The sequence below is a fragment of the Numenius arquata genome, chromosome 1, assembly GCF_964106895.1.
Source record: "Numenius arquata chromosome 1, bNumArq3.hap1.1, whole genome shotgun sequence".
NCBI classification, from domain to species: Eukaryota; Metazoa; Chordata; class Aves; order Charadriiformes; family Scolopacidae; genus Numenius; species Numenius arquata.
In genome coordinates, this window is record NC_133576.1 from 126127490 (window position 1) to 126147228 (window position 19739).

Genomic DNA, 19739 nt, shown 5'->3' on the forward strand with positions numbered 1-19739 from the left:
GAGCCCCTCTGGTGGCACATCACGGAACTGCATTTACAGTATCATGTTTTAAGCCCATCCCCAGCACTCCCACAACCCCTATACTCATTTTTAATCCATTAAATTCATGTGATTGTGTGCTTAAAATTTATTTCACTTAATCCTACAGGCCTGAGAAGTCATCCAGTGGCTATAGAACATCACCACCTTAGGTCAGATACTAGTAATGGTACTTTTGCCCTTCAAACACATCAAGGTCATAGAATAGTTTGGGTTGGAATAGATGACCTTTAAAGGTCCCTTCCAACTCCCCTGCCATGGATGTCCTGCAGGGACATCTTCAACTAGATCAGGTTGCTCAGAGCCCACTCCAATCCAAGCTTGAATGTTTCCAGGGATGGCACAGCTACTGCCTCTCTGGGCTACATGTTCCAGTGTCTCACTACTCTCACTGTAAAAAAATCCTTCTTCCTTCTCTCTGGTCTAAATCTTCCCTCTTCTAATTTAAAAGCATGACCCCTTGTCCTATTCCAATAGGCCCTGCTAAAAATTTTTTCCCCATCTTTTTTGTAGGTCACTTTAAGTACTGAAAGGCCACAATAAGGTCTCTCCAAAGCTGCCTCTTCTCCAGGCTGGACAACCCCCACTCTCTCAGCCTGTCCTCACAGGAGAGGTGTTCCCTATGATCACTTTTGTGGCCCTCCTCTGGACCTGCTCCAGCCCACTGTGCTGAGGGCCCCACAGATGGACAGTACCTTAGGTGGGGTCTCACAAGAGTGGATGAGAGGGGTAGACTCACCTCCCTCTACCTGCTGGCCACGCTTCTTTTGATGTGGTTGGCTTTCTGGGCTGCAAGTGCACATCGTTGGCTCATGTCCAGCTTTTCATCCACCAACACCCCCAAGTCCTACTGCTACCAAGGGTTGTGATTTTGTTTTTTAAAAATACAATTCCCCCATCCCAAACTGTCATGGTTTGAGGTAAGACAGAAACAATTTTCTTTCCAGTAATTTTACTTTTCAGTTAAGCCTCTTCTAATACTCTGAAATTAATGGCATACTTTTCAAACAGTTTCCACTTCTAGCAGATAAGATGATGTTAGTAATGCATGCCAAGGGATGGTACATAGAGAGGCTCTTGCTTACGCTTATTTTCATAACAACCAAGCGCAGCTCACTTTGTTAGTTGCCCCATTGGAGGGTCTGAAGCAGAAAAGCGTAGAGGGGTCACACCTGCGGGGAGGAGCGGACAGGACAGGTGACCAAAAACTGACGAACAGGGGTGTTCCATCCCATCTGCCCCATGCTCAGTATAAAAGCTGAGGGATCAAAGGGTCAGCTCTCTTTCTCCAGTGGCCAGCATCCAAGGAAGACCCTGTCTGTTTGTCTGTCCTTGATTCTGATACTGTATATATTTCATTATTTTCTGATATTATTATCTTTTCTTTCTATTATTTCATTATTAATATTTCATTAGTTTAGTTTCTTTTCAACTCATAAGTCTCTCTCATTCTTCTCTCACATTTAGCAGCCAGCCCAGCCCCAAACGCAATACAAACAAATCAAACTCAAACGCAACCCACACTCATTCCCAGGAAGTGCAATATGTTGCTTAACCTGCCATTTACTCCTAAACATGGTATAATTACGCTGAGATCTGCGGGGAGCCAGGGTATGACACTGCTGCAAGGGAAGTAACTGGAACTTCAGCGAGCCAGGACCTCCTTGTTTAAGTCTGGTATATGAAGGCTATCAAAGAGAAACCTGTAACTGCTTTTATGTTATCCACAATACTCTTCCCACCCATGTTTGATGAAATATTGCACCCTCACTGATACCGCTTTTTGTGGGTTGGATCCAAACCCCTCCAAAGCAAGAGACAACTGCACTTGGTGCCCCCTAACTGGGACGCTGCTGTAGGGCAGATGTGGACCAACCGTATAGCCACATCTGGGGCCTGCAGCATTCTGCCTTCCTCCCACACGTCTTTCCTTTTCATGCAACTCACCTTTCACCTGTATTCTGCTACCAAGTCATTGTCCTTCCAGCTTGATTGTTTTAATGGGGCCCAGCATCAACAGCTTCAAAGCAGTCCAGAAACACTGCAGTGCTGTATTTGCTTTTTTATTTAAAAAAAGCCCCAAACTATTAAAGCACAATCGTGGTATTGTGATAATATGCAGTAATTTAAGCAGTATCCCTTTGCAAATCTACTTTCATACCTTTCCTTTTTGTTCAGAGACTGTTAAAGCTCTTACATACTCATGCCACTCTATTTTTGCCCTGAAGACATACATAGCATTCTTAACATGCTTTACTGAAAAAAATATAAGCAACAAAATGACAATATTGCCAAAAGCAAAGTGGAATGGCAGAGACTGAAAATTGCCCAGAGAACTCAAGAGGTTAAGAATTTAGCTCTGATAAGGAAGCAGAGAGAATGAGAATGGACCCATGCAGAACGTAAACATGTTCTCTAGACAGCACTGAAGGAGACCCGATTGGTGTATGACCGAGATAGCATCTTACAAAACAAGAAAGTTAAATGAATTTAGGAATCTGCATTGGACAGTTCTCACAAACAGCATAGATGTGGGGACCGCCAGTTCTTGGTGTTGGTCCTGTGGTGTCTAAGCTTTAGCTTGCAGTAGAATTTCGTGTTTGCCTTGCTATAAAAACACTGCTTTGAAGACTGGATTGATGATTAATATTATCCTTCAGTGTCAGGACATCCCTATACTTCAAAACATCTAAGTTAGGAACTGTGAAAATTGAAAGAATATAAGGGACTCCAAGTTCTGGAGGCTCTTAAATGTCCTTTTAGAATACCACAAGGAAATATAATCTCACCCTGATACTCAAAATTTTGAGTTTGTCTAGTGTCTGTTCTGACCCTTTCCACATCAAGTTTAAAGCAGTTTGGAAAGCAAGGTGTTGCACCTGATCAGCACTGAGGTGATGGGTGCTTCTGAAGTGTTAGAAACAAACCTATCTAACTCAGTTTCCCTGACGGGGTTCAGCAACAAAAGCAATGAGTGTCTGAACAAATGGGTGCTTTCCTCTTTTGATTGTTGAATATATGTCTTAATCTTTTCTAAAGACTTTATTCTTCCCTTAAAATTGAAGCTATCTTCCATTCGGCAAATCACAACCCTAACTAATATCCTATACTCCGTTAGTACTGAGTATTTCACTTCTCTAGCTGCCAAAAGAATAGACTATCAGTAAGTGAAATTATACGGATACAAAAGAAAGAGATCTTTTTTCTGACCAATTCTACACATGAGCTTAAAAACCTCTGGCAAGTTCTCCAGCTTTTCCCTAAAAAAAAAAACAAAAAACAAAAAACAAAACAAAAAACAAAAAAAACCAAACAAAAAAAAAAACAACAAAAAAAAAAACAAAAAAAAAACAAAAAAAAAAACCAAAAAAAACCAAAAAACAACCACCCACAAAAAAACAACACCTCACCAGTGAAAGCTGCTGCTGGGACATCACTTATTGTGCAATTTCCTGCTATGTTCCAGCATATTTTGATCTCTTCAAAGAGAAAAAGAAATAACTCACCTGCTTCTTTTTTGAAACTAGCACAGCAGGATCTGCCATTTGGAGCTCTGCTCTTCTTGCACCCTGTGATACCACAGGCCCTCAGGCTGGACGGGTCCATGCCAGCAGCCATCAGTGAGGAAGCTGGGCTGGAGCATCAGTAACTGTTGTGATCACATGCTCCATTAAAAACAGAAACAAAAGACTGGTGATTTCCTATTGTCTCAGGAAGTTTACTCCCTGCAGAGTAACCTCCGGAGCAAAAGTGAAAACCATTGCACTTAAGTAGTTCAACAGAACAGAGAATACCTCTTCGTGTCCAGAACGTCTCCCACCTGAGGTCACATACCTGAGCTGGCTCACTAACAGCAAGAAAACTGAATTTGCAAGTCCAGTCCACCTGCAAGATTAAACGATACTGCATGCACTGGCCTCACTAAACAGTTGCCACAACACAGAATTAAAGGCAGATGAATACACTTTTTACAATTCCATGTGCTTCTTTTCTTCTGATGTCTTAGGAGAAATATAGCAAAGAAGCAAGTTCTGAGAGCATGACACTATAGAGTTACTAAACAACTCAGTCACAAAAAGAGTGCAATATAAAGATTATTCTTTTTTTATATCATGCTAACAGAGTTCCTAGGTATTTCATATATGGCCATTCATCTCAGCATGTAAGAGCAGTGCTCTGTGGCAGTCTGACCGCTTGTGGATACTAGGACAGCCTGCTGTCTTCAATTTGAAGAGCACTGGGCTTCCTGGTCAATGCTCAACAGCAAACAGAAAAGACATTCAGTTCAAAAAATAACACACCAAAAAAAAAAAAAAAGCCATGCAGGAAACTGCTAAATAAATACAATAAAGCTTCACAAAACATACAGCTGGTACTTGGGAAGCCACTCTGTCTTGCAGTTATCTCAAACCAGTACCAGAAACTGCCGCTGCTCCAAGCTAGATCCTTCATACATGTGATAAGCTTCATTCAAGTAAAGAAACTGCTCATTTCTAGAAGCTGGGAATATTGCCTTCTGTCTTCATCTATCAGCAAGTCTGACCCCTGAACTCCAATGACACCAAAGTTCCCTTCCTCTCCCCCCCAAGCCACGCAAACACACCCTGCCACCTCAAGACAAGCTCTGGAGCTGGAATGCTGAGGGCTGAGAACTTGAGCTGCTTGATCAGCAGAGCTGCACAGGAAGCTGGGGGCAGGGGGATGTTTATTGCTGATTAACCCAGTCAAAGCTCTGCAAAACGCTCTCAAAAAAGGAAGCGGAGACAGAACAAAGTGCAAACATGATCAGCTGGTTCACAACTAACCGAAGTCATCTGATTCTCTCCAAACAAATCACAACACAGCTTTATCCATGGTTTAACACTTTGCTACGCTTCTGTTTGCGATGTGCTACAGCAACTAGCTTTATTGTAGCTTCCTTGGAATAGTACTGATGAGAGTGTAACTGCTCACCTGTACAGCATTACAGATCAGGGCAACCACAACCATTATAGTGGGGAGCAGTAAAACCATAACCTAGATTAGTCTTCCTGCCAAAACTACGTCAGAGAATTTTACCCAGTAGTTTCTAGATCAAGTTCTTCCACTTCTCAGAAAGCGGTTCAGGTGCCTCGATGCACGCAGCCCAGGACATTCGAAACACTCACCAATCAGGGCCAACAGATTTCTTGCAGGTCCCGAGACATCCTCAGGCATCACAAATGACACCAAACACCTGAATCACTCAGTTTTTAAAGCCCTGTATAACCTGTCATCTGTTCTATACATAGTAACTGCAGTGTTTGAAAAATTCTAACCCCATAGGATTCTGAAGAAAAATGCATTGTTTAAAAAGTCTGCCTGCTACTATGTTTTTCCCTGTTCTCTTCCCTGTTCAGAAATAGGGCTTACATACTCACAATTCCACACTCTTCAGGTGAGCATGACCTCTCCAGCTCCCCCTGCAGACTCATCTTAATCAGTAGAAAGTATATTTGGTTCTAATATGACTAATTTCTGGGTCTGAACATCAAATTTCACGTCATGTGCTTCATTTCTTAACAAGCTTTCATAATCTTTGACAACTTTTTAAGTTGCTATACAAGACAAAAAAGCCTTTAGAAACATTTCAAAACCAGAAAAGCAAAAGTATGTTAATCAAAGCTGTTTAAAACTACATGCTGGGTTTGAAACATTCATACTTTTAACGTCAAAATTAAAGGGGAGATACGTACATGTAATAAGTGAGCAAAAGTCTGCATTTAAAGGAATTACGGCAAGCCAACCTACAGTTAAAGTGTAATTCTGTGACAGTTAAAGAATCCTATGTATGGCAAGGAATGTACACCAAAGCATTAAAACTATTATGGTGCTAGCTAATGCAAAGCCTTAAACAGTGTTGCAGAAATTATGGAAGAATGGATGAAACCAAACATCAGTGATGCTGAATTCATGCTAGAAATGTTTAAAAAGAAACCAGTACAGACTCTTACACCCCTCCCCTAAACATCCGAGACAGCAAAGTAAGAATTCTTCAAAATTAGTATCTCCAGTATTATTCTGAAAGCAGCTCCAGCCCAGGAGGTGCTGCTTGGCAACACAGGGCGAAATCGAACAGATGATAACTAGAATGTATTTGTATCTTCCTTTGCACAACTGTCCACACTAAATGTAGTGATGATTACTACTGATAGAAACATTCTGAATCTGCTAACAAGTTAGCCTCGATCACATAATTAACAAATAAAAGTACACGTTTGGGCCCTTTTTAGCTAGCCAAAACTTCACTGTGGCTGCAATTATGCTAAAAATATAACATACTGTTAACTCCACGCACCGTTTAAGTTCTAAACTCAGTGGACAGATCTCCCAGACTGGCAGGTGATTATAGCAGGAGACCCAGAGGTTTCTTTCACAGACTTAGAGGGCGACTTTTATTAAGTTACAACTCAGATGTACACAGACACCAAATGTACAGCATCTGTAAGTATGAATGGAAATTTATTTGCACTTAACACAAGCCTTGCTCTAAACACTAGGCAACCGTTACACAGGGTAAGTCACTGTCAGTCACAAGTTACACAGCCCACACAAGTTCTTTTTAATGTATACACTTTAGTACTTTTATACATATGGGGTGCTCTCCTTTTAGAAGAGCTAACACAAGTATAGCTAAAGCCACATATGAAGTGATGAAAGCCGGTTACATGCACACAATTTGCAAACACTGGCATCCTAAAACTTTGAAGAAATGGTATTTTCACCTCAAACTACAGAGCATAAGACACCCAAGTATTGTTAAAAACATCTTATTGCTGGCAGGTCTGCAGATTGAGAGGTCTGCACTTGGGCATTAAGATATGACTGAAGGTGACTGACTTAACAATTAGAGCCGACAAACTGACACCACCACTGCAGGATCCGGTGCCATTATCCTGGCCCTATTCTTCCACTGCTTGCCATGAAATCCTTGCGAAATACCTATGAACACTTTCCCTCCGTAGGTGTCTACTACAGAAGTCTCAAAAGGGTAAAGCGAGAGTCAACCTGTAAGGAAATAGAAGTCCCTGGACTACCAGCTTACAAAACAAGACCCAAGAGGGGGTTGGAAGACCCTAGTATTTAGTTGCACAATCACTATAAAGTTCCAAACACAGAAAACAGCTTTTACGTTTTAATCCCTAGCATAAAGGCTATATTGCTGTATAGCTACCTTCTGCCTCATCTCCAAGGTCACGAGGACCATTCCTGGCCAGGATTTCTATCCTTTGAAAAAATCAACACAGAAGGATATACCAGATGCCGTTTCGGCTTGTGGGGGTTTGTTTGTTTTTAAAAAAGGATAAAAATCCAAATGCCCTACTTGACCAGAGGCAATCACAGAGCATCAGAGAAGCTCACTTCCCTGTTCAAATATTAATGAAAGACACAAAATTAAGTTTTATCGTACTTTTGTAGGCAAACAAAGCCCAAACTTTTGTCCGGAAAAAGACAGCATTCTAGTCACTGCGATCTACAGAGAAAAGCCAACAATGAGAACAGAGTAAACAAGCACTCATTTGAGAAGTAGAAATATTTTAATTCAGTCTTCATATAAACTATATTTAATACACAATACACAAGTATATAAACATGACCAAAACTTAAAAAAAGTCCTGCTCAACAGTTAGCCTCTTTTCTCCTCAATCCACAAAAAGCCAAAACAGAACTAGAACAGTAGCTGAGGTTAGTTCATATTAATTATTAATAAACAGTAATCAATGTATTTTCTCACATCCACATGGAGGAAACTCATGAGAAGAATTATGCCAGGCTCCATTTTAGGAACTCAACCAGAAAGTTTTTTATTCCAAGTGACACAAGGGCATACTAGGAAAACAGCTTTCCTTACTCAGAATAGAAAGCTACAAAAAACTCACCTTAGTATTGAGCTAGTTTGATGACCAGGAAGACCTAATATATTCATAATCATAGTACAGTTTACTATTACACAACTGGGTTAAGTAACTGATTAATCATCTTCTGTACCACAATTTTCCATTCTTAAGACACTGCTGGCTTAAACTTCAGCAGTTGGAAAATGACAGGAACAAAGACATTGTGCAAGTTTCCCTCCTTAGGAAAGAAATGTACGAACTGTACCCTTTATTGTCCCCCTGCAAATAGGGCATTTTCTAAGGGATGGAGCACATTCTTTGCATACCACTAAGTGGCCACACGGAATAAAAACAATAGAAACTTCTCTGTCCATGCAAACTTTACATGTTCTTTCCTCTTGCAATCTTCTTAATTGTTCTTCCATAGGTAAACCTGGAAAAAACATTTAAGAAGCCTGAATATATGTGCATTGTAATTAGAGTACAGCTCTGTTCCACTTCACCCTTTATTTCGCTATCTGCATTCACTAAATAGAGATGGCAGTGAAAAAATAAGTACATTTTCCAGAGGTCAGAAAGTGGCATGCAAGAACTAGTCTGTGCTTTCCACTTCCACGAGACAACAAACAGCTCAGGGGTTGGAGGCCAACTGCAGTTCTTGAGACCAACCAATGTTTACATTTTAGCAAATGCTTTACTTTTCTTGCTTGGCTATTAGCCACATAGAGTACAGCATGAGCAGTGGAAGTGAGCTATATTCAGGCTTGTATACTTTTCTGCAGTCTATTAACATATTAAACTACAGGACTAAGAACCAGAGCAAACTCAATCCCATGTCTGACAAGATTTATCTACCCAGCTGTTGGTCAAGCTAGATCTTAGGACACCCATAACCCACTCTGAAAAAGTAGAGATGATGATACCTGCTGTGAAATGCTAACCTACTATTCACTGTCTAGTCTTTACCAAATGCCTGAACCAGAGCTTGTACCAGGATCAAGTCCAGCATGTGCCTGAGTTGTCAGGCTCAGAAAGCTGTACCTCCTGTGGTGCAGAAGTACATGTAAGGCACAGGACATAGCTTAGAGCAGACAGACTTGCTTGCAAGTTTGAGCATGCACTTAACTTTTTCTGGTAAATTCATTTCACCAAAGCAGAATTAGGGAGAACATAAAGCATAAAACTTCTTTCTTAACCAAAGTAATTTTCTTTTTTATGATGTTAGCTGTTTATCCCACAATAACGTTTAAAGTAAGAAAGTAGAGTTTAAGGTACCTGAAACATCTTCTGTGGGAACATACTTTATGTTCTTCTCCACTAAATTAAGAGAAAAAAAAATCCTAATTATTTGACTAATCTATATTCAAACAGCATCTGAATATTTTTTTTTATCTTTAGGTTGCTATGACAGTACTGGTTAGACTTTTATAAACTTACATCCTTTAAAAAAAAAAAAAACCACAAAAAACAGACATACCAAATAAATCTTTGTACAGTACAGGGTCACAATCTCGTAGACAGTTTCTGAATATGCTGGCTGCTTCATTTCCTTTCACTAGAACAGTATCTATTAGTTCCCTTGCTTGCAATGGTGTCTGAGTCTTTTGCTTAATTACATCATGCTCAAGTTCCGTTATCACTTTAGCTGATAGTAAACTCCCGAGGATTGGAAGTACACATGTTAGACGTTGGAATAAAGCCATTCGATTCTTCCGGATTAAGGACAAATCATCTGGAATGGAAAGTGGATTGGATGTTTGTTACGAATACATTACTCCAACTTGCATTTCTGCTTACATTCTTTAAACTCTATAAGAAATGTTCACCTACTACACATCGTTAATAGAGACCTCAGTAAGTTTTAGTGGTATTCAGATAAAGAACAGACTTAAAGCCACATACAAGCAGCTTCTGAGCCAAAGCCTTTTCACCAATGAAACCTCCTGCTCCCATCTCCAGGTTAAGCTATCTGAGGGGATCTTGTCTAACTTTACAAGACTTACATTCTCTGCAAAACTGCAAAGAAAAAACACCACCTCTGTGTAACACCAACGCTAATTTACCAACAACCAAGAGGTTAACTTTAGTCAGTAGCAGTCAAAATCGTGTCTGAGATGTAGACAGAATCAAGCTGTTCTAAGAGGTGTCCAACCAGAAGTAAAGCACAGACAGACTCGGGAGTTTGGGTTTTTTTTAAATAGTCTATCACAAACAACATTAAAGTTTATAGCCTCTTTTAGGAGGTGGATATGGTGGCTCACCCATTCAAGAACAGGCATATTTGGAAAAAAAAATGGTAGAGCATGCCAAGTAAAGTATTTTGGTGCCATTTATTTGATTAAGAGCAATATAAAGGCACACAAATTAAAAAAAAAAAATATATATAGCTTTGCTCCTATGGAGAGAACCAGATGATTCTGAACCCTTGGCACCATCCTCCTAAAAGGGAATGAAAGAATTTCCAGACTGCTAGTTCCATAGAGAGACCCTGACAATGCTTTTACAGAAGCTGATCCTAAGAGCAATTAAACTAAATCACTTAGTGAATAAAAACAATTATAAAAACTATACATAACACAAACCACTTCTGCTTTCACTTTTATTCATGCCTTATGCGTACCTGATGCCACTTCTTCAAATTGTCTCTCTTTCTCTTCTTCCCTCTTTTCATCTTCAGCAGTGAGCAGATCACACACAAGATCATTAACAGTCTTGTAGTTTTCTCCAGTGGCCAAGATTTTACTTTGCACTGTTTGCTTTATCAGCCTTCTACCGAATCCCATCTCCAAGGCAGCTTTAACAACAGGTGTATTCATCATGATTGCATCTTCTGAATGACTCTCTCCAGGTTCAAAATGAATAACTAATCAAAGAGGAAAATCATCGTGTATAGTATAAAGAATAAAATACCTATACAACCCATGTCAGACACATCAACATGACCTACACTCATGTGCACATTAAAAAGTTTCAGTGGTTAAACAGACTTTTCTTTAAGTAGTTAGTTTTTAAAAAAATGCAAGCCAGTTACTTAGATTCAATTGGATTAAATCCATGATAAATTTCAATCCATGTGAGGACTTCACAAAAATCTGGGATAATCCAAAGAAGCTATAGAGAATTCCATTGTGTCTTTGCAGCTTTTTTTATATTTAGCCATTTCTAGTTTCAGCCTTGAAAAATGTCAGGAGGGCAGGGAAGAAAGTAGACCAAAATTCAGAGTTTATAGTACAACCGATTGCTCTATTCCAGCTCTTGACTGGTATTTTCCATTCAACTTACTAAGCACCAGCCAGGCATGTGGGATTCTGATTCATTGTCCTCAACCAGCAGGGACTATGATAGCATAACCCACTTGCCCTCTGGGAGGAGTTTATTTCCACCATAACTACAGTCCAGGTCAGAAAGACTTCACTTTATCAGCTTGTCCCACCCTCTCCTTGACCACTGCTGCTCAACTTGGAGCATTTACCTAACTACGTGCCTAAAAATGGAGTTGCATAACTGCACAGTTGTAACACTCTCTAGCAATTCTTCTACCAAGTTCAATACCATAGGTCAGCATAACAAATGACAAATTGGCTTGTTTTGTTTAACCAAACCATGAAACTAAAACCCACAAATACAGCCGATGCCAAGCATTCAAAACCAAAAGTCTTAATATGAAAATAAGGAAAATGAAAGACAAGATCTCTTAAAGGTGCTTCCTTGAAGTTTGTCCATATAACATTGAAGCTACCTAACTTTTACCATTACTTAGAAAATCCTTATAATACTGTTGCTTCCAACAAAATCTAAGAATTGTTAAGCAAGTTAGCTTTGGATCGCCAATCATTAAGTTCGCAAAATGCTGAGGAAGTTTAAAAACATGCTTTAATATACATACTTGGAGGATCAATGTTTTCATCTACAGGTGTATCAGAGGTTGACAAGAGCTGTGAAACACAACAGAACTACGTTAGTATCAAAGTATTGCTTTTCCCCAACATACCTTTAACACATTCTTCCCTCATCAACCATGCTACGCTTTTTATCTGAATGGTACCTGTTAGATACTTTACATGTGTACTTTACACAAATCCGCAAATTTGTGCAACTATACAATCAATATAAAATTATTGCTGACCAATTCCATGCAGAGAAGTTTGGCTTACTCTTGCCAGAAGCATCACCAATAAAAATAATTCAGGCTGCTCATGACTGATTTCAGAAATAACAATTACTGATCTGCATTATTCACTGAAACTTATATAAGCAGAATTTCCCTCTTCCAACACAATGGAGCTTGCTGCCTTGTAACACCTTCCATAAGTAACCTGTATAGGTTAAACTCTACTAGCCCAAGTCCATTAGCCATTGCTCAGCACCGGCTTCATTTTTGTGCTCATGAAGAGCCTTTATCGTCTTAGAAACTTAGTAGAAATATATGCAGAAATGAGGTAGAAGGATGGACCAAATTCCCAAAAAGAACATAGCATTCTTCAACAAGGGAAAACCAAAGTTACCAAATAGTAAAGTTTACCTGTTCAAGAAGATGGGGGAACCTGGCCTGAATTTGACTTACAAACTCTCCTCCTTTTACACGAAGCAGATACTCACACCTGAAACATTGACAAAAGCGTAGTAAATTATATTTGCTACTTGCCAAAGGAAAAAAATACAGATGAACAAAACAGTTTACAGTAAGACAACATAACTTAAGTACGTTTCCCTTCCTTCAGAAAGGAAAGAGTTCTCTTAATTGGAAGCTTGATACAGCCTAGTGTCTGGTGGCACTTTGATAAAGCTTTTCCATGATGTTAAGCAGGCTGTAGGCCTATGTATATAAATGCAGCAGCTTCACATTCTGCTACCACTTCTAATGTCATGAGGAACGACATCATGTCAGCGTCATCACAAAGTGCAGTGATGAACTGTTTATATGTCACATCTCACCATTCCTATCTCGTACCCAATCATTCAAGAGAAGTTAAGAAAATTTAACACCACTATCAAAGCCAGATCTGCTTCACTAATGCAGAGTTATACCTCTTAAGCACATTTACTGACAAGCGTAATGCAGAAGGAAATAAAGGTGTCATTTAACTCTATGTGCATCATGTGGTCCAACAGTAGCTGGCAAATTGCCCATGAAAGACTAGTCAGAGATCTACAATGTGAAGAAGTATTATTAGCTTTCCTGAAATTAAGTGCAGCTATTTCTGTCATTAATGTAGGTGGAGATTTCCATGGGCACAGATAGCAATTAGGTATGCAATTGCCAGTTAATTATGGAGGACATTAAAAAGTTATTTCTGTCATTTTTCCAATAAAGACATATTAAACAGCCACCGAAACCTTCTTCACAAGCCTTTCCACACCTAAGAAAGTAAACTGCATGAGCTGAAAAACTGATTCAAGAGGGGCATGTGCACAGAACTAAACAAAAAGGGAGTCAGATATTCCTTCTACTTCACTTCTCAGCAGCTTTTGCTCTCTTCAGTCTGCTTTCTGACTGCTTCTCTTAGACAAGTATGCTCATTAACAATGCAGCCTAACAGTGATTTGGGGATGCGCACAGCATTTAGTTATGAAGTGGAAAGCATTAAATATCATGCTTAATGAAGAAATGCTTTAATTATGGCCCCCTTAGCACTTCAGGGCTTGTAAACAGAGGTACGTGAAATACATCCAAATGAAAGGGTGAATTCATACATCATATAGTAAAGTTAAACAAAACTATCAAGTGCAGCACGTATCTTCCGAAATTAGAAGTATTTAAGGATGTGAACAAGTTATGATAAAGATTTTGCAAGTTACCTTGGAAACCACTTTGCATGCTCAATCCATGGATCGTCTCCAGATTCCCAGCATCTTAACCCACCATCACAGCAAAAACACTTGACGTCATCATTGCGGCCTTTAAGAAAAACAGGGCAAAATATCTAGCAAACATTCACACAATTTACTTTAAGGTAAATGCTGACACAGCAATATGAATAAAACAGAAGACGTGGGTTTTTCTTACCTACATAGTAAAAGCCAGCATCTGCAAGCTGTTCAGGCTGAACAGGAATTCTAGTTGGCCAATTTATGAATGTTTTAACACGTGCTTCATGGGTTTGCATGCTCACATTTGAAACGTTGAAACTTGTCTGTTCTCGGGTAAGGTTTTCCACAAAAGGGCAGTTAGGAAAGTGTCTCCGATGCTCAGACATAGCATTATCTTTGGGTTCCCAGTTACTCAGCTGGCCACCACAGGTGAAACAAGCAACTTTGTCTGCTGTCCCCAAGTAATAAAGTCCAGCCTTTGCCAGATCAGTGGGCGAGAGAAACGTCAGGGGCCATGAGTGAAAAGTGCGTAGTCTAGCATCTTCTGTACTCATAGAAGGATTGTGAAGTTTAGGTCTCAACAATGAAAGGTCTTCAACTGCCCTAGTAGTTATTGGGTCTTGAGGAAAACTGGAAAAAGAGCCACTGAAATATCCAACTTGTTCTGAACTTGGAGAAAGCGTTATGGAATGTAGAGATGGGGAGAGACTGTTTGCAACCAGAGGCGAAAAAGCGGAACGAGAGGAGAGTCCGAGGTTGTTAAGTGAAAGCATGTTTTGAACAAAACTGCAGCTAGGATACAGCTGTTTGTGTTTTTCCATAGCATTATCTCCTGGCTGCCAGTTGTCCAATGATAAGCCACAACTGAAGCACTTAACTTTATCTTGCACACCAGTGTAATAAAACCCAGCCCGAGCAAGACTTCGTTCCGACACCGGCACATTAACAGGGAAAGTAGAGAACGTTGACATTCTGTAGAGTTCACAGGATAAGTCATACTTCAGTTCACCACAGAAAGCACTCTGCTTCGCGATGCTAGCCAAGAAAGGGCTATTTTCCATTATGTTCATAATGGACTATTTTTGGAAAAATGGGACAAGTCTTCCTCTGGGAGGTAGTTGTGTGCATTAAAGGCAATTTGGAATAACCCCTGCCTGTACAAAAGTAAGAACCTGAAAATTAAATACTTCAATGTGCAACTTTGGATGCATATGTGAACAGAATTAGCCTCATGATTAACAGCCTTTAAAATCTGGGAAGTTCTTACACTTTAGTTTACACAACTGCTTTCTGTGCAAAAGCTGCTCCAGCCCATTTTGACAACTGAAGAAAGAATGTCAAAAAGGACTTTCCCTTGAATCATACAGGCATCATATGCCTTCCTTGTGCAGTATATCTGGGAGAGCAGCATCAACTTTTCAGGCTAGTGAAGGTGGGATCCAGAGAGGAAAGACCTCAAACGGGTTTATCAAAATCCTTTGTCAATAAAGAAACTAAAATGGGGGGGGCAACTACAACAACATCAGTTTTGACCAGAACATCCGTTAAGTGATTTAAGAACTATTTCAACCTAGACAGCTGATAAATACGCATCTTATACACATGTAAAGCTTTTAGTTTCTAAACCTCTTTAGGAGGCTGAAAATAATGGTTTATCAAGCTCAAAAGGCATACAAAAAAAAAAAGAGTCCTTGAACTCACTGGTATATTTGCTACCACTACACTTCCAAAAAAGCCCTCAACTTGTGCATATTGTTAAGACTAAAGAAGTTAGTACATACTTAACTTCACATACATCGAATATTCAGCTACGAGATAAACAAATCTTATACACTGTCTCTGACAAGGATGAACTGCCTTAATTAACAAGCCTGGAATAGTCCCAGGCTTTTTCTGTCTATAACATTGTCTGCACAGATTGAACAGAGCATTTCAGTTTTAACCTGGTGCCTTAGTTACAAGTATAGAGTTACCAAATTTAACACAAATCAATTGCCTTGTGTCGGGACATTCTAATGCTTTATACTGTTGAATTAAGTTTCTTCTGTATGCCATGTTTATGGCATACAGAAGCAAACAGAATCCTCAGATTAAAAAAAAAAAAAATTTGAAGCCTTAGTTTCTTTATTTGTGCACAGAACTACCTCCCAGAGTTCAGACTGAAGTCCCTTCTAAGGTGCCTACGCCTCCATATTGATACCCCCTGTTCACAAGAAGAAATTGTAAGTATCTATAGTTTCAATCATTTAATTCTTTTGGGTGGAACAAAACCTGCAAGGAAGAAAGAGAGGAGTGTTTCAAAAATATACAACAGGATGTGCATGTAACGTCTATACAAACAGAAACTATACAAATTAAAACACTAAAATCTCAACATAAGCTTTTTTGTAATGTTAGCTAGAAAGTTTCAGGGAGTCAACTTTACATACTGTCATATGGAGCGGGTTTAATACACGTAATTTCCCTGTTACTGACACAAGCAGAACTTTTTTGGCAAATGGATGAATCTGGCTGCTAGATCACAAGCTGTATAACTAAAGGTAAGACACTGTACTAAAGAAGTTGCATCCATTTAAATTGGTTGAAGCATGCAGATTCTCAAATAATGAAGGTCCAGTTTTATTACACTGACTTAAGAGTACTGGAATTTCTTATTTAGGTAAATTTAATGATATTTGAAGCACAAGACATCAGCAAAACCGAACACCAAAAAATTCAGGTAAGATCAAAGATAAAGTTCAAACGTTTTGAAATATATAATTTTCTATTAATTCATAAACACATATATAGCAGTCTCTTTTACAGTATCAGTTTCCCGAAAAGTTGTTCCAGGGAAGACTCAGAACAGATAAATTTGGCATGATGACACAGCCCTAGAAAAATCACCCACAGGAAAACAGCAGAGCATTTCCTACTCATCTCGATAGCTCTTATTAGATTTGTTCTTAATATGGTCCCACAATTACTACTACCAGTTTCTTAATCACTGAGGATGTGAGTTACAAATGCCTTTCACCAATCCACTCCCTTTAACACAGATGGTGGGACTAAGCTAACAACACACACGAACAATGCTTGTCCAAGAAATGAAACCATTTTCCATACTGGAGATATCTCAGTGTAAATGCTAGAAATATCAGAGCAAACTAAGGTCCCTATAATCCTAAAACATTCAGGATCACTTAAACCTGAGATCCTGCAGTCATTTTCTCCCAAATATTCTTCTTCTAACATTGCCCTCCACTAGAGCCCCGAGTATTCCTTGCTTTCCAGAGTCACCCAACTGCTCTGAATCTCACGGGTTTTTTTCTTGCATTATCCTGCAGCGTCACTAACCAGTTATTTAAGTCCAGAGCAGCGATATTTAAAGGACAGCAACCTCAAAACTCAATCTAATGTTTTTATGCTCTTGTGTTATGAACCAAGCCAAACAAGTTTACCTCCTAAGCACCCTTCGCTAAGTTTACAGACCTCGAGCACCGAAATCCACCCGCCGGCTTCCGTGCTCGGTCGCACAACCCGGGACTGTCCCCGCCGTCGCCCCCCGGCACGGTAGGGCCTCGATGCCCGCTCCTCCACCCTCACCCCACCGTCCCGGCCTGCTGGGAGCCGTCCCGGGCCTCCCGCAGGCCCCAAGCCCCTCTCCCGGAGCGGCCATCCCGCAGGGCTGCCTGGCTCCCCTCCAGCGCCGGAGATCACGGCCCAGGGTGGGGCAAGGCAGGCCCCTCCGCCCGCCCCGGGTCTCCCCTGGCGCTGGCCTGCCCCTGACACGACGCCCCCCCGCCCCCTCAGCCGGGCTCGGAGACCCGCCGCGACACACGCAACAGCCCGGCAGGGCCCCACCAGGCCCCCGGCCCCTCCCCAATACTCACGCTCTCCGGCCGGGCCCCCCGCAGCGGGCGGTACGCACCCCGGCCTATATACGGTGACCGGTAAGGGAGAGCGATGCCCCCGGCCGGTGCCGCCCCTGCCCGGAAACTCCGAGTGGGGCCGACGCACCGGGAAAGCCCCGGCCCGGCGTATGCGGGGCCTGACGGCGGGGAGGGCGGGGCCTCTCCTCCTTCCGTCCCTCCCTCCCGCCGGGTCGGGGGGGAGCCGCCGGCTTGTGGGGCTGTGCCTGGTCTTCCTAGCGAGCGGCTTTCTATGGCGGCCGCAGGCGGGGGGAACGTCCCCTACCCCTCAGCTGGGCTCCTCCGTTCTGCTCGCTCGTTCCCTGAGGGAGGGAGGGCGGCCCGGCCCCGCCGGCGCCGGCAGGGACGTTAGGTACTTTCCGCCTGGCCGGGGAAACCCGCCCGGAGATCGTGCTTCCCCCGCCGCGACCCAGGGCGGGGATTTCCAGCCGTGCGGGGCTGGCGGGCGGGCCGTGCTCCTCGCCAGCGGGAAAGGGAAGGGCGGGAGGGGCTGCACCTCTGGCAGCGGCCCGGGCCCACGGCCTGGCCTGGGGGGGAGCAAGGACGGCGGCTGCAGAGGCTGCGGCCTCTTCGGGGAACGGGGATGGCAGCGCGGCTCTGGGTAGCGCTCCGCTTCCCTCAGCAACGGGCTGCAGATACTGAGGTGCTGGAGCGGGTCCAGAGAAGGGCAACGGAGCTGGTGAGGGGTCTGGAGAACAAGTCTTATGAGGAGCGGCTGGGGGAACTGGGATTGTTCAACCTGGAGAAAAGGAGGCTGAGGGGAAGACCTTATCTCTCTACAACTACCTGAAAGGAGGTTGTAGCCAGGCAGGGGTCAGTGTCCCAAGTCATAGTCGATAGGACAAGAGGAAATGTCCTCAAGTTGTGCCAGGGGAGGTTTAGGGTGGATATTGGAAAAAATTTCTTCACCAAAAGGGTTGTCAAGCATTGGAACAGGCTCTTCAGGGAAGTGGTGGAATCGTCATCCCTGAGGTGTTTAAAAGACTGTAGGTGTGATGCTGAGGGATGTGGGTTTAGTGGTGTTTTTGTCAGTGTTTGGATGATGGTTGAACTCGATCTTCCCTTCCCAGGGATCTAGGTCCCTTCTAACCTAGACGATTCTATGATTCTACAGGCACAGCCTGCTCCAACGGTTCTGCTGTCCTGAGGGGGTGGTGAAGGCACGAACGTGATGCAAACCCCAGTTTTACCTTTCCTCCTTGACACCAGCATAAAACACGGTTGCTTGGCCGCGTTTCCTAATATAGGCAGCTCTGCAGACTGCGAGAGGGGACCAATGAAAGACTGCAGTCATTCAAAGTCACAGGGGAAGAACAGGAGGAAGACAAAATAGAATGTAAATTTCCACTGGAGGGGTTTAAGATGGTATTGCTGCATACAGAAATCTGAAAAACTTCCGTAGCAGGTACCAGAACACTGACCAAAGCTCAGAATCTCCCAGCGCAGTCATGGTCTGGCATTTCCTATAAAGAAACAGCAGATACAAGGTTAAAAAAAAAAAGCCCCTTTTTGTGATGACAGAATGGTAGTAGGGTGTTTACGCAACTGAGAACTGAAGAGTAAAAATAAAGGAAGCGTAACTGAACAGAGCATTATGACACTAGTGGGTAATTTTCTGTAACAGAGTTCCAGTAAGATGAATTTGCAAGAGTCATTCATATCTTTTCTAAAACTGTTTCAAATTTCCTGTCATATGGGATGACATTTATCATATATAACAATACTATCTGTCAAATTTCAGACACCTAGCTGTGTTGACAGCTTGTATAGTATAGCTACTACTGTAACATCATTTAACTTCACCTAATTATAGACATAGAAACATTTGCTGTTTCAGCAGTTGCACAAAAAAAAAAAAAGGTTAAAAACTCCTTTTCTTTTAAAAGTTTAAAATGGCTATCAGATTACTGGTGTGCCATTTTAAGGAAGCTGCTGACATGGAGAAGACAAGGTTCAAAAATTGAGTCAGCTCTCCAAATACCATATCGGAAGAGCGATGGGGTGTGGGATTTTTATTGGACATAGGGAACTGTTTAATGGCACATAAGGAACTGAGCTGTGTAATGTGCTTGTGTGGCTTTAATTGCAACTGCTTAAAAATTTACTTTCACAGAGCAAGCTG

General features: G+C 41.6%; 1 protein-coding gene across 1 annotated transcript; it reads right to left on the reverse strand.

Annotated features, from left to right (window-relative positions):
• Nucleotides 1–6493: 6493 nt before the first annotated feature.
• On the reverse strand, nucleotides 6494–18023 carry BIRC2 (baculoviral IAP repeat containing 2). Its single transcript, XM_074167944.1, has 9 exons — nucleotides 17579–18023; nucleotides 13903–15977; nucleotides 13695–13794; nucleotides 12418–12496; nucleotides 11782–11830; nucleotides 10516–10758; nucleotides 9373–9627; nucleotides 9171–9212; nucleotides 6494–8328 (listed from the first exon to the last, which is right to left on the reverse strand). The coding sequence occupies exons 2-9, from the start codon at nucleotides 14774–14776 to the stop codon at nucleotides 8135–8137; spliced, it is 1836 nt and encodes a 611-aa protein (XP_074024045.1). The 5' UTR covers nucleotides 14777–15977; nucleotides 17579–18023; the 3' UTR covers nucleotides 6494–8134.
• Between the last annotated feature and the right edge of the window lie 1716 nt (nucleotides 18024–19739).

Excerpts from the sequence above, each read along its gene's own strand:
- BIRC2 (XM_074167944.1), bottom strand. The coding sequence starts at position 14,776 with ATGAACATAATGGAAAATAGCCCTTTCTTGGCTAGCATCGCGAAGCAG. Across the intron at positions 11,831-12,417 it reads TCCCCCATCTTCTTGAACAG|CTCTTGTCAACCTCTGATAC; the intron begins GTAAACTTTACT and ends TGTGTTTCACAG. Across the intron at positions 9,213-9,372 it reads ACTGTACAAAGATTTATTTG|TGGAGAAGAACATAAAGTAT; the intron begins GTATGTCTGTTT and ends CTCTTAATTTAG.